The 13,694-nt window shown below is 32.1% G+C and overlaps 2 protein-coding genes across 3 annotated transcripts; one reads left to right on the top strand and one right to left on the bottom strand.

Annotated features, from left to right (window-relative positions):
- The first annotated feature begins 781 nt into the window (after positions 1-781).
- Positions 782-5,198, top strand: LOC120085660 (glucose-1-phosphate adenylyltransferase large subunit 1-like). Of its 2 annotated transcripts, none has more exons than XM_039041785.2 (14): positions 782-1,510; positions 1,587-1,709; positions 1,838-2,011; positions 2,143-2,235; positions 2,318-2,401; positions 2,500-2,555; positions 2,666-2,759; positions 2,933-3,118; positions 3,237-3,317; positions 3,688-3,774; positions 3,849-3,953; positions 4,227-4,333; positions 4,428-4,527; positions 4,841-5,198. In XM_039041785.2, the coding sequence occupies exons 1-14, from the start codon at positions 1,265-1,267 to the stop codon at positions 4,940-4,942; spliced, it is 1,638 nt and encodes a 545-aa protein (XP_038897713.1). In that variant the 5' UTR covers positions 782-1,264; the 3' UTR covers positions 4,943-5,198. The 2 variants fall into 2 exon arrangements, with proteins under 2 accessions (XP_038897713.1, XP_038897715.1); XM_039041787.2 differs by having other exon boundaries at positions 811-1,510; positions 4,467-4,527.
- LOC120085662 (mannan endo-1,4-beta-mannosidase 7-like) lies at positions 5,060-9,135 on the bottom strand. Its single transcript, XM_039041788.2, has 5 exons — positions 8,686-9,135; positions 8,404-8,598; positions 6,522-6,644; positions 5,838-6,031; positions 5,060-5,749 (listed from the first exon to the last, which is right to left on the bottom strand). The coding sequence occupies exons 1-5, from the start codon at positions 8,992-8,994 to the stop codon at positions 5,296-5,298; spliced, it is 1,275 nt and encodes a 424-aa protein (XP_038897716.1). The 5' UTR covers positions 8,995-9,135; the 3' UTR covers positions 5,060-5,295.
- Positions 9,136-13,694: the final 4,559 nt, after the last annotated feature.

The following is a 13,694-nucleotide window of genomic DNA, read 5'->3' on the forward strand; positions in this document are numbered from 1 at the left end:
CTTGCATTTCTTTTGTACATTTGGTACCAAGATTTTGATGGATTTTTTTTTAAATTATAAATAATAAAAAAAATATTTTTAGAAATTGTTTTTATAAAATGGAAAATTAAAAAAAGAAAGAAAGAAAGAAAGAAAGAAAGAAAGGAATGTGTAATAATTAAAAAAAGAAAAAGAAGGAAATTTGTACGGATATCTTGCTCTCGCTCAAGATCTCACTCTCGCTCTCACTCAAAATCTCGATCTCGCTCTCGCTCTCAAAATCTTGCTCTCTCAAACTTTCGCTCTCTCTCAAAATCTCGCTCTCTCTCATAATCTCACTTTCTCTCTTACTCTTCCCTCTTTTGTTCTCTTCCAATACAAAATTATTTTTAACACATCAAATAATTATGAGTGTTATGGGGAAGGTCTCCAGAATGAGGAAGGTCTTTTGTTCTCTCCACATCAAATAATTATGAGGAAGGTCTCCGGAATGATAATTAAACCGACTCAATAATAATGTTAGGGCAAGGTCGAGGGTTCAAAGTTCGACGTGCAAATGTAAAGGGGAAGGTCGAAGGTTCAAAATTCGACCATCTAGGTCGAATTTTCAACCCTCAACTTATTTTTAAAAAAAAAAAAACAACAATATTTTTACAAATAGTTTGAAAATAACAATATTTTCCTAAATAGTTTCTAAAAGGATAATATCCTTTTAATTTTTCCAAGCATAACTCCAATTTATACATGCTTAATTTTAAAAAGGTATTACTTTTTAAAAAGAAATAAAAAATGAAAAGGCATTATTATTAGGTGCATATAAAATATCTTACTATTTAATTATTTTATTTATTTGTTAGAAACAAACGAGTACAGGAGGCCAAGAGAGAAGCTGAAGAAGAAGTAGTTCCTAATTGCAAACACCTCATTGCCGCCGTGTTGAAGTCCCGAAGCGGCGGTTCTCTCTGCACTCTACCATTTAATGAAACAAGATCGCCCGAAAAACCAAATTTAACGACGCGAATTTCAGAGCTTTCACATTCATCACCACCATCTTCATCTTTCCATCTTTGATCTTTGATCTTTGATCCATTCCATTTCCCGCCTTTCTTCTTCACTCGAAGACTTTTCATTCTACATTTCTTTCACAGCGTTTGATCCTGTTTCCCCGTGCTCTGTTTCAATCTCCTTCTCAAGCCTTAGGTTTCCCACTGATCTAGCACTGCGATTGCCTTACCGTATTTTGGCTGGAGAGCAGATTTTTCCTTGATCTCCAGTGGATTTGTCAATGGATTCGTTTGATGTGGCCTTGAAGGCCAATACGATGCCATTTAGAATCAGTAGTCAGTGTATTAAGAATCAATGCTCCGGGTTCTGGGGAGAAAATATTGGGAGAAGCGAAAGGTGGAAACAGATACAGAGGAATGCCTATTCGCGGAAGAATTCTAAGTCTTCTTCTTGTAGCAGGGCTAGAAAGGTTGCACCGGGAGTTGCCTATTCTGTTCTCATGTCAGAAATTAGTGAGGAAACAACAGTAAGTTGATTAGTACTTTGATATTAAAAAATATATGAACTTTTACATGAATTTTGACTCGAAATTTTGTCTCAAGACTTTACAGGCTCCTATATTTGAGACTCCAAAAGCTGATCCGAAAAAGGTTGCTTCAATTATACTGGGTGGAGGTGCTGGAACTCGCTTGTTTCCTCTTACCAGCCAGCGAGCCAAACCAGCGGTAACCACCTTTACCGAATTGCTAAGAGAAGGATAATTTTATAGTAGATAGTTGATAACATAAGCTATTAATCCAACCTGTGAGAACCAATTAGTGCAGGAATTTAAGTAAATAATATTTACTTGCAGGTTCCAATTGGAGGTTGTTATAGGTTGATCGACATACCTATGAGTAATTGCATCAATAGTGGCATCGAAAAGATATTCGTCCTAACGCAGTTCAACTCATTTTCTCTCAATCGTCACCTTGCTCGTATTTATAACTTTGGTAATGGAGTGAATTTTGGCGATGGATTCGTGGAGGTATGATGACTGTGCTTCCCATTGTTACAATCTGGCCCTGCTTAGCTATTGTGTTAATGAGACAGACTGCAAGTTGTAGGAACCAAGAAGTTTTCTTATACTCCATCTCTGGATCCATGTTTGAGAAACAGGTTCTAGCTGCTACTCAGACTTCAGGTGAAACTGGAAAAAAATGGTTCCAAGGAACTGCCGATGCTGTCAGGCAATTTATATGGTTATTTGAGGTGGGTGCTGCAGAGCATGATTGGAATTTTCAGTGAACATTTTTAACGTGTAATGAACGTTTTGTCCATTGGGTTTGTGCAGGATGTTAAGACCAAAAATGTTGAGCACACTCTAATTTTGTCTGGCGATCACCTTTACCGGATGGACTACATGGATTTTGTGCAGGTATATTGTTAAATTAACTGGTTTGTAGTTGTATTTGAATTGTTTTGCACATTTATTTGTGATTTCAATGAGGCTCTCTGATGGCTTTGTACTTGCAGAGACATATTGACACAAATGCAGATATTACAGTTTCATGCATACCTATGGATGATAGGTAGGCATCATTTTTAACCGTTATTTTCATAAATAAAGTGCATGGAAACCATAATATTATTCTTTAATTCCTTAAAAACTTAGATTTTCATTGACGCTGTTATTTTGCAGCCGAGCATCAGATTACGGTCTGATGAAAATAGATGATACAGGACGTATTTTACATTTTGCAGAGAAACCAAAGGGGTCTGACCTGGAAGCAATGGTTGGTAACATTGATGCAATTAGTTATTTTCTTAAACTTCTTTTGTTTTTTTTTCTCTTTTTTATTTGTTTGGTTATGTTTTTAGCTTAAATATAGTTATTGACTCCCGTTCCTAACAGTGTCCTATATCTTTGTCTGATCTTGTTTTCTATCCATCATATATTGTACTGCAGCAAGTTGACACTACAGTTCTAGGACTTTCAGATGAAGATGCTAGAAAACATCCTTATATTGCATCCATGGGAGTCTACGTATTCAGAACGGATCTTCTATTAAAGCTTTTGACATGGAATTATCCTACATGCAATGACTTTGGCTCAGAAATTATTCCATCGGCTGTTAAAGACTACAAAGTTCAAGTGAGATCCATTTTGAGAAGTTTTAATCTTTCATTTTTCTTTATATGCTTGAATTCAGAAAAGGAAGAATTTCGACAATATTAGAACTAAGTTCCCTAATGCATCCATATTGTTGCAGGCATATCTATTCAATGACTACTGGGAGGACATTGGAACCGTAAAGTCTTTTTTTGATGCCAACTTAGCACTAACGGAGCAGGTATGTATCCCATCATACAACCAAGTGTATCACTAGAGCTGCTTCAGGCTGTCGGTTTCCTTTCTTTTCCATTATATGGGATCAAGAAACATCTTACAGTTACACCATTTTTCCAGCTTTCATGCTTATTTATTCATTAAGTTAGATATTTGTATAGATGATAAGTTCTCGTATTAGTTACTTGTGCTCATATCCACCTGAAGTACTGATAATCAATCCCATATCAAGTGCCTTAACAGGCCTGTGAAAATTTCAACCAAGCCCCTCCCCTTAATCAGAAACAACAGCTGATCAAGTGTAATCAATGCAAGGTTTTTCTCCCAACACTAGTATTTATACAAGCTGATGGTTTGTAGTGTCTTTCATGCAGTCCCCAAAGTTTGAGTTCTATGATCCGATGACTCCATTTTATACATCACCTAGATTCTTGCCCCCTTCTAAAGTTGAAAAATGCAGGGTAAGATATTAAACTCGAGTTTTTTCTGCATCATCCGCTTGATTATTGTGTCTGAAATGAAGCTGTATTTGCAGATTGTTGATGCAATAATATCTCATGGTTGCTTCCTCCGAGAGTGTAGTGTTGAACACTCTATTGTTGGCGTGCGCTCTCGATTAGAGTATGGTGTGGAGCTTAAGGTTAGCCATAGTTTTCTTTTGGATTTTTCCCTCCCTTCCTTTACCATAAGAATTACAAGAAAAGACTAAATGCAATTGCAGAAGCTTGGGTTGTAGATGCTGCAATTTTTTTCCACAGATTAAACTGTTTTTATTAGTGCAAGAGAGTCTGCCGTGCTGAATCGTGATAGTAGATGGATCATTCCAAATTAAATGCGTACTAGTTGTTTCCCACATAGCATCATCTCTTGAAGAGACTTGATCATATTTGGATTTGTTGGTTTTGCATTATAGGATACTATGATGATGGGTGCGGACTACTATCAGACTGAATCTGAAATTGCATCTCTGCTTGCCGAAGGAAAGATCCCAATTGGCATTGGAGAGAGCACCAAAATCAGGTAATATTCAGATACCAAGACAGAGCGAATGCTATCTGCAATCTTTTATTAGTTAAATATAGCCGTCACTTTATCATGACTGATCACCATAAAGATTATTTGTCCATGGTTTGGTCTTGTTTCTGATTTTTAGGAATTGCATAATTGACAAGAATGCCAAGATCGGAAGAAATGTGGTTATTGCAAATACTGATGTAAGTATAACTTTTGTACTTGTAAGGGATGTTTATCAATGCTTGAATCTGTCCAAAGAAATAAGCAATAAATACTTAGGTTTGGTTCCTGGGTTTAAAACTGGGTGGATTATGACGGTTTATATGATTTGAGTTCATGTAATTCGTAGGATTAACAGTTTAGGATGAGCAAAGCCTTTATCGAGCATCAATTTGACTTTTTAAGCACAAGTTACACGAGTTTAGCCTTAAAACTAAATTAAACTAAATAAATGCATGATGTTTATTTAATTATAGTACCTATGCTTAACAAAGTGTACTTGTAACTTTTCAGGACGTTCAAGAAGCAGATAGACCAGAAGAAGGATTTTATATAAGGTCCGGTATCACAGTCACATTGAAGAATGCAACCATAAAAGATGGAACCATTATTTAAAACCGAACGGCAGCCTCTTATTCTGGTCAAGAGATAGCTGAGAGTTGAAAGGAATCAATTGCTTCGAGGCTTTCAACCTACAGTGCTCGGCAATGCGTAATTCACTTACGACTTCCCTTGATGTAAAATGCTAGTTTCTTTTAGTATATAACCAACACATTTCCATCATGAAAATAACAACTTTTGATTTCAATCCATATATCATAAGAGATGACAATATTCAAAGCCGTTTAACATCAGCTTTTGGACGAGCAAATCTCATCTCTGTGAGGGCGTCACTTTCTCTTAAACTCACAAGTTATATTAAGTTGTCAATATTTGCTTAGCATTTCTATTTTCAGCTCTGTTTTTACTTAGTTTCCAGGACTGTTCTTGCCTCCCTTTAAGGCCTCCCACTGTGCCTTTCTTATCTCCCTTGCTCTCTTCCACTTCTCAATGTTTCTGAGTTTGGCATACATCTTTCTGATGTGAATGAGCCTTCTAGACTCCTGAGAAATCAAATTAGCAGTTGAAGGGTTCTCACTAAGTACCACTTCATATCCATCTCGAAAAGAATCCATCCCTTCAACTAGAAGTTGCCAGAATAGTCCACCAACGGCTGCACCACCACCCCGAGCAGATGAATACACCGCCGAGTAAACAGCATTGAAAAGCTGGTCCCTTTGATCAGCGCCAGAGTACTTTGTAGATTTTCCAAACTCAGCCAAGAGAACTGGCTTGTGCAGAATGTTCTGTGCATCTTGTATGTGATCATTAAGCCAAGTGTTCAGGAATGAGAGCTGATTCTCGTAACTAGAACCAGATAACCTACAACATCAGTAGAAACCACCCATTTCATTTTAGCCATTGATTAAAGATCCCACAAAGGCTCAAGTAGGGGAAATTTTCTTCTTACCATTGGTCAGGATATGAGTGGACTGTAGCAAAATCAAGTTCAGGTATCTGATTGTTTGCAATGAAGTCTGTTCCCACTTGAAAGTTTGTATTCCATTGATACCTTGATTGTCCATAGAAACCTTCTAAACCAGCTTCTAATAGGTGTTTCCCATCTATTGATTTCAAGTATGATGCCATTTCTCTAATCCATGCCTGCCCATCATTTCATACACACAACTTGTTATGAAATCAACCAATAAAGAACACAGAAAAATATGAAAGTAGAGAATCGAGACACATTTATGTGGTTCACTAACAGTGTGTTAGCAATGTCAAAGGGGTAGAAAAACTATTTTAATTGAGAGAATGACAGAATTACAGAGTGAATGCACCTCTAAAATTTAAAGAGTTTATATAATGCATTTCTCTAAATCCTAGGATCATAAACATTTATAATATAATGATGACAAATACATAAATAACTCAGTGAGATCTACGTATTTGGTCGTTTGAAGCATTAGATAATAGATTTAAGGTATTTCAATATAACTATTTAAACTTGGCTATGTGAACTTATTAGTAGGGATAAATGTACAATCAGGTTTGGTCCAAATAAAAAATAAAATTGGTTAAGGTTGGAACTAAGATCGAAAAGTATTGTATAAAAAAAAAAGCAGGAGAGAAGGGAATATGCAGTGAGAACCTGAATGGTGTTTCCTGAAGGATCTGAAGGGCATCTGGCCTCATTCATGAGTTCCCAAGCCATTATAGTTGGATCATCCTTATAAGCTACTCCAGTGATGCTGTTGATTCTTGTCAAAACGCTCTATATACAATATTTGTATTTTTCAAACAAAACTATCAATCTTTATAAATTTTAATCCATAAATTAATGTGTGCTTCTTGTAACATAAATTATTATTTTCTCGTGGAGTAAAGAGATTTCAACTCATAATTTTTCTTTTAAAAGAACAAGAGATCTTTAACTAATTAGCTTTGTTCATATTTGCCAAACTAAGTGCATTGCTTTTGGGGTGTGCATGGATTGGAAGGGGTTGGAGGACTTTTTAAACCCAACCAAATTGTTCAGTTTGTTAACACAAATAACTCTTATTAAAAAATGAACCCAACCCAACCATGAAATATTCGAGTTGGATCGGTTTAGGTTAATCAAGTTATTTATTTAAATTTTCAGAAGTAAGATGTTAGTACAAAAAATTTTGATTGAATTATTTTCATATATTAAATTAAAATTTAAGCATGATTTCGATATATATAATGAATTCTTTCTTTCCAAAATGCTAAAAAAATTATTTTTAGAAGTTATTGGAGAATAAATTATCCAAAATAAATAAATTTTTGGTTCAGGGTATTTTAAGTGAATCCATGAACCAACCCAACCCAAATCATACGAGCTGGATTGGGTTGATCGATTTTTTCGGTTCATCGGATTATTTAAACACCGTTATTGCTTACAATTTGATACATATTGTAATTAGAGCAAAGAAGGAGTATAAAGCAAATGGATTTGAATTTCATATCAAGTTCTATGAATTCAATTTACTACCTGCCAGGTTTAGAAAATCTTAAAACAAGCTTCCATTGAAGGTGGAAATCACAATAAAGTCGCAATATTGACTTCAATTAGCACCCCATAATCAGCAATTTGGGCAACAACGTAAATAAAGCAACTTTTGATCCTAAAATATTATATGTATAAATCAAATGATAAATCCCAGCAAATTCAACTAACAAAATATTAAAAATATTGAGATTCTAAGTAAAAGAAGGTCAAATGGATCATAAAAACTCAAATCCCACCTAAAAGCATAAATTTACTACCATTGATTTTTCCATAAAAATTATAATTAACATAATTTCACCTTTATTAAGTTCCGGTTTCAATTAGTTGAAAATAAAATTTGGGTTAGCTCAATCTCCAATGTGAAGGGGAAAAAAATCTCTTCATAAATCATAATTGTTTGTTGAATTCAAATTGCCAGGCCACAACCCACATGGAACAACATCCATACCTTCCACAACCGAAATGATTTGAGAGTGAAAAATTTAGGCCACATTTACAACTATTTCGATTTTGGTTTTTTGTTTTTAAAAATTAAAGTTAATTCTTCTCCATAAACTACAATAATTTACGTATTTTAAAAATGATAAAAAAAATAGATAACAAATGAATAAATTTAGAGATAAGAATAATGAGATCTAATTTTAAAAACAAAAAATTAAATGAGAGTTATTTATTAATTAATTAAAAAAAAAGGTAACAATAGGAATGTGAAATGGAAATTATTCAGAAACGAATCATAAAAAAAAGGTAAAAAGTAAATAAATTTCCATAATTACTCCCCTCTGTAAAGGACCTATTCCAATTCCCAACCACTCATCTCCAAGACTCCAACCACCCATTTCACTTTCAGTAACCCTTCACAAGCTCAGTGCATAAACGTTAAATCATTCACAAACCCTTTTCAAAACTTCAACCAATTCCACCAACAAAAGAGGAAAAAAATGGAAAACGACAGTTTAGAAATTATAAGTTAAATTTTGATTATAGGTTCTGATGTTACCTTAATATGGTTCTTGTAGAACCCTTTCACAACAGGATTACTGAAGAAATCATCCTCAGAAGAAATAGACTGGCCCTGGCTTCTTGCCCACTCCACATACTGTTTTTTCCCTCCCATACTTTCATAATTGTTCACCAAACTCAATATCAATTTAATCCCATATTTCCTTGCTTCCGATACCACAAAATCCAATCCCTAACAAAACCCATTTCTCATTTAGCGAAACAGGAGAAAAACCCCACAAAAACAGAGCAAAAAGAAAAATCAATCTAATCGAAGAACCTGGAACATTTTCTCATTGTATTGGCCTGGAGAGTACTGTAAAGGGCTGTATCCACCATCGCTGAAGGCCCAAGTTCTTCCAATGGAGAGGCCGTGATTGACGGCTTGTTGAAAAGCAGAGGAGACTTTGGTTCTCTGTGATGGGTCTGAAGCGAAGTACATTAGCCAATAGGCATTGAACCCATTGGCGTAAAATGGAGTTCCATTCAGAATCAATTGCTGTCCTCTGGTTCTTACAAACCCATCATCTGCTTCTGCTAGAAGCACAAGAGGTAGAAGAAGAACCAAAATGGAAATCGAAAGCTTCATCTCTCTGTTTTCTCTCTGTAAAATCGAAGGCTAGATTAAGCGCTAGGGATTAGGGAATGGAATTATATAATGAAAGCTTGTAGGTCGGCCTGGAAAGTGGAGAGCGGAGCGGACCCCTCTGCTTCAACTTTAACTGTCGTTGTTTATTTATTTATTATTCTTATTTTTGTCTCTTATAATTATTATTATTTATTGTTATTATTTTCACGGTTATGTTGTTGCCATAGATGGGAGATCATGTTGGATTACTTTATGGAGTTGTAATCTATTAATATTAAGAAATAATTGAATTTTATAATAAAAAATATTATATATTTAGTATATCTTTTTCTTTCCATGTCCGGTAATATAGTTTTAAATATGAAATAAGAGTATGATTTTTTATATTTGAAAAAGGTGTTTTTTGAAATGTCAATCTAAACATGATTTCAAGTGGGTAGATTCTAGTACCTGTTATTATTATCTATTTTTGTAACTTTGTTTATATCACTAAAATAAAGATCATATTAAATTTATTTATTCATTTCAAGTTTAACGTGTAAGGATGAAAGATTTGAATTCGTAATATTGTAGCATAGTAATAGAGTTTTGTTTATTTGTAAAGCTATTTAATCAAGCTTGTATCTTAAGTTTTATTTTGATATTTGTAAGATTTTCTCATTATTTTTTTATTGCACAAAAAAAAAAGTAATAATTATTTATTAGAAAAACTTTCTTCATGTTGATACATTTTCCTCTCCTGAATTATTTTTTATTAAAAAATATTGATTATTCACAAAACAGAGCCTCACACGTGGCAAAAGGGACATTTGTGGCCGAGAGGGATTGTGTGATTGATTGTATGGGTACGAAAAGAGTGGAACCAATCAATCACAAACCTTACAACTAAAGTCGATTTCTACTATACAATTTTATATCACTACCATTTTTTCATACTACTTCCATTAATTTATTTTTATTTAAAACGGATGTTACTAAGTAGATAATTAATGTATTTAATTTAATTTTTTAAGTATTTAATTAAAAAAAAAATCATTTTGAGACAAAATTACAATATTTGATTGCAATTCAAAATAGTTTTTAAAATATATACTTTAAATAATTTTTATTAAAAAAATTTAAATAAATATGATTTTTTTTCTCCACTATAGATTTTAGAGTCTTATACACCTTTTACGTTTTCTAAAATTGAGACTCACATCTATTTGATAATGTTTTATTAGGACATATACTAGTTTTTAGATTGAAAAATGGTTTAAATGGTAATAGATCCATTTGATTTTACTATATGTTTACCATAACTAGAGATATTCACGAGATGGGGTAGGATCGGGGATAGCTTTGTTCTCCGCTCTCATTCCCCGTCAAATTTTCCATGGGGATCGAGTTCCACACAAAGAATTTTTTCTATTCAAATAACATAAATCACTGTTATGGAAAAGTTCTAATTGAATGGTCAACTTTTATATGATTAGTTCCAACTAGATAATTAGAATTTAAAAAGAAATTACTGGAAATTTTCAAGTTGATGGAAATAATTATCCATCAAATTATTCATAGACATGATCTAAATTTATTAGAATTCAAACCTCTTTTTTTTTTTTTTACAATAATTCAAATATATCCATTATTTTGACCATCAAACAATAAATCTTGAAATTGAAATATAATATTTATATAATAAAAATAAATAACATAAGTTATTATAATATATATAAGAAAAAAAAGCCTAAACTATAATATCAAAGTGTATGCGGGGAAAAAAAAATTTATGATTCAAGAAGGAAAAATCGAAAAAGGACAGTGAAAAATTAAAAAAATAGTTGAATCTGTGTCAAAGAAAGTCTTCATAGTCTTGATATAACAGCGCCGAAAGCGATATCAATTACATTTAGGCGAAGATCGCGGCGACGCGTCGCCCATGATTTAATGCTTATACAGTTCGGTTCGGGTCCTTAACGGCAAATAAATCAAGCAATATCTGTCATCGTAGATTCTTGAGATGGCAAATTTTAAAACTATACTGTCTTTAAAACTTAGTCCTTGCATCTGCGGTGCAGTTAGTTTCTCGATAATATTTTTCTAAACTATTTATTTTCTGTGGCATGTTCTTTATAAATTGTAAAATATATTTACTTAATGTTTTTTTTAATTATTTAATCAAATTTAATAAATTTAAGATTTATGAAATATAAATCAACCAAATTTGATAGAGAAAGATTAAATTTAAGATTTATTAAATATGCATACACTAAATTGAACAATTAAAAGTATATAAACCAAAATAAAAGAAAGCACAAAATATGAAATTAAAAATAATAATAAAAATAGTTAGATACATCTTAGGTAGTACATATCTTCATGCATCTTATTATATTGGGTCTAATCATGATTTTTCACACGATAAATGCTTCTTTTTTTAAAAAAAAATATTTTAGTTTATTTTTCAGGCGTGTGATTATAGATGGATACATAAAATTGTGATCTAATACATCTATAATTGATGATGATAAAAAAGAGAATCTAATATAACGAAAGTAAAAATAGCTCAACTTATATCTAAATGTGTTAGTAATCACGAAGTTCGGGAATTCGAAACTTCCACGAAAAGAAAGGGACATGGTTTCAGAGGTGGCACGTGAGGAGGGGTACGTGTGTCTAAAGGATGCATGGATGGGACGAAATGGGAAACAGTGCACGTGACTCTGAAGAGGGGAAGGTGTGGGAAGGGAAGGGCATGTAGACCGACATAGCGTTTTGAAATTGTTTGGTCCACGTCTTTCTCGGCCGACATGTCGGTGGCCAAGGCCCTCAGATGAAAACACAGTGTTTTTCATTGTGAGACGTTGAATCTGAGATTGTTAGATGAAAGGGATTGTCTTTGCATGGGGCTTTTGTGCCCTAACGACCATAAATTTGTAGAACAGTCACTAAATGCAAACCACTTCCTTCCACATATATCAATTTATAGAATTTTGGAATTTTATCCATTAAAATCATAACTAATATTTTTATCGATTAAAATTTTAAATTTTAATAAATATATCTATTTAGTGCATGTTTGAGAATGATTTTAAAATAGTCAAAATTGTTTTTGTCAAATTGAAAATCATTCTAAAATATGCTTTTAATCACTTAATTTTAATTTAATATTAAAGTTTACATTTTTAAATGTAACTTTCGTATCATCAAAATTATTTTTGAATGATTAAAAACAAAGTGATTTTGAAAATGACAAATTTTATAATTTTAGAATCTAACGTTTATTTGAACCTTGAAAAACATCTCGTGAAATTTATAATGTATCATTTAAACTTTTATATTATTATAATTAAATCAATTTAGATCATTGATTAAGATTATTCTAAAAAATCATCCATGCATCAATTCTTCCTCACGCTTGTATAGACTTGATCTTCAAATGTCGAATTAAAAAAACTATTAGGGCTCATTTGGATTGAATTGAGAAATTTTTTCCTAAAAAAACTCATTTTTATTTAAACATTTTTTTATAAAAATGGATTAAAATACACTTGAAAAGCTATTTTGAATGATTGTCATACACTTCAATTTCTTCCAAAATGACTTATTTTTTAAATTAAACACTTAAAAATGTATTCCAAACTCACCATAAAACGAACTATTAGAACTAGTACATGAGTGATTTTCAAAAGAAATCCTAATCTAAATTGATTCTCTTATGAAAGTTTGAGTTTAATTGATAAAAGTATAAGTCTCATACATGACATCTATCTTAATAAAACATAATGAAAGATATAAATTAACACGCTTACAAAAGTTAATTGATGTAATTATTAGTTTTGGGTATTTTAATTGATACAATCCAAAATTTATGAATATAAACGGATACTTTTCTATAACTATTTCAGCGATAGATATATATTTAGATGGTACAAATATATACATAAGTTATATAAATCTAACCATTGTTCTAACTAAAACATTTAGTGCATGTGTTTGATAGTGATTTTAAAATAGGTAAAATCATTTTTGTCAGGATTAAACTTATTCTTAAACACATTTTTAATAATAATCACTTGAAATCAATTTAATATTTAATTTTATTATTTTAAACGTATTTTTCATATTATTAAAATTAAAATGATTTAAAAGCATTTTCGAGTGATATCGAAAATGATAAAAGTAATTTTGATCATTTCAGAATCACCATCATTGTAGTATAAAAAAATCTCAAGGACGGTGTATTTAAGATCACCTTAAAATGAAGAATCATGGGTCCATTTAAAATTTCGAACTTGATAGGATTACAAGATATGCCATTTAACTATAGGTGCTAGAATCTGCGACTTTAATTTCAACTTATGCTACATGATTTTAATTGAAGATTACAACTTTTCTGCTACTTCATTTTAAACGGTTCTATATCCATGTTTGACACTTGTATTCAATTGTAAAGATCTCAGAAGGATAGAAAGGATTGCTTTAGATGTGAAAATCAGCTAAATTTTCAGTAGTATTTCATTTTCTTTTTATCTTTAAGGTTGAAAATTTTCATACCCTAGATTTATTGTACTAAAAAAATGAAGAGAAAAAATTACTTTACGTAAATAAATCTATAATAAAACGGGGTGGATTACACGTTGGACTATTGAAGATCCCACATTGAAAAATTAAAAGGACCTCGAACCCTTAATAATATAGATGAGTTACTCTTCTTA

Source organism: Benincasa hispida, chromosome 9 (assembly GCF_027475165.1).
Source record: "Benincasa hispida cultivar pf3 chromosome 9, pf3_genome.v1.1, whole genome shotgun sequence".
NCBI lineage: Eukaryota > Viridiplantae > Streptophyta > Magnoliopsida > Cucurbitales > Cucurbitaceae > Benincasa > Benincasa hispida.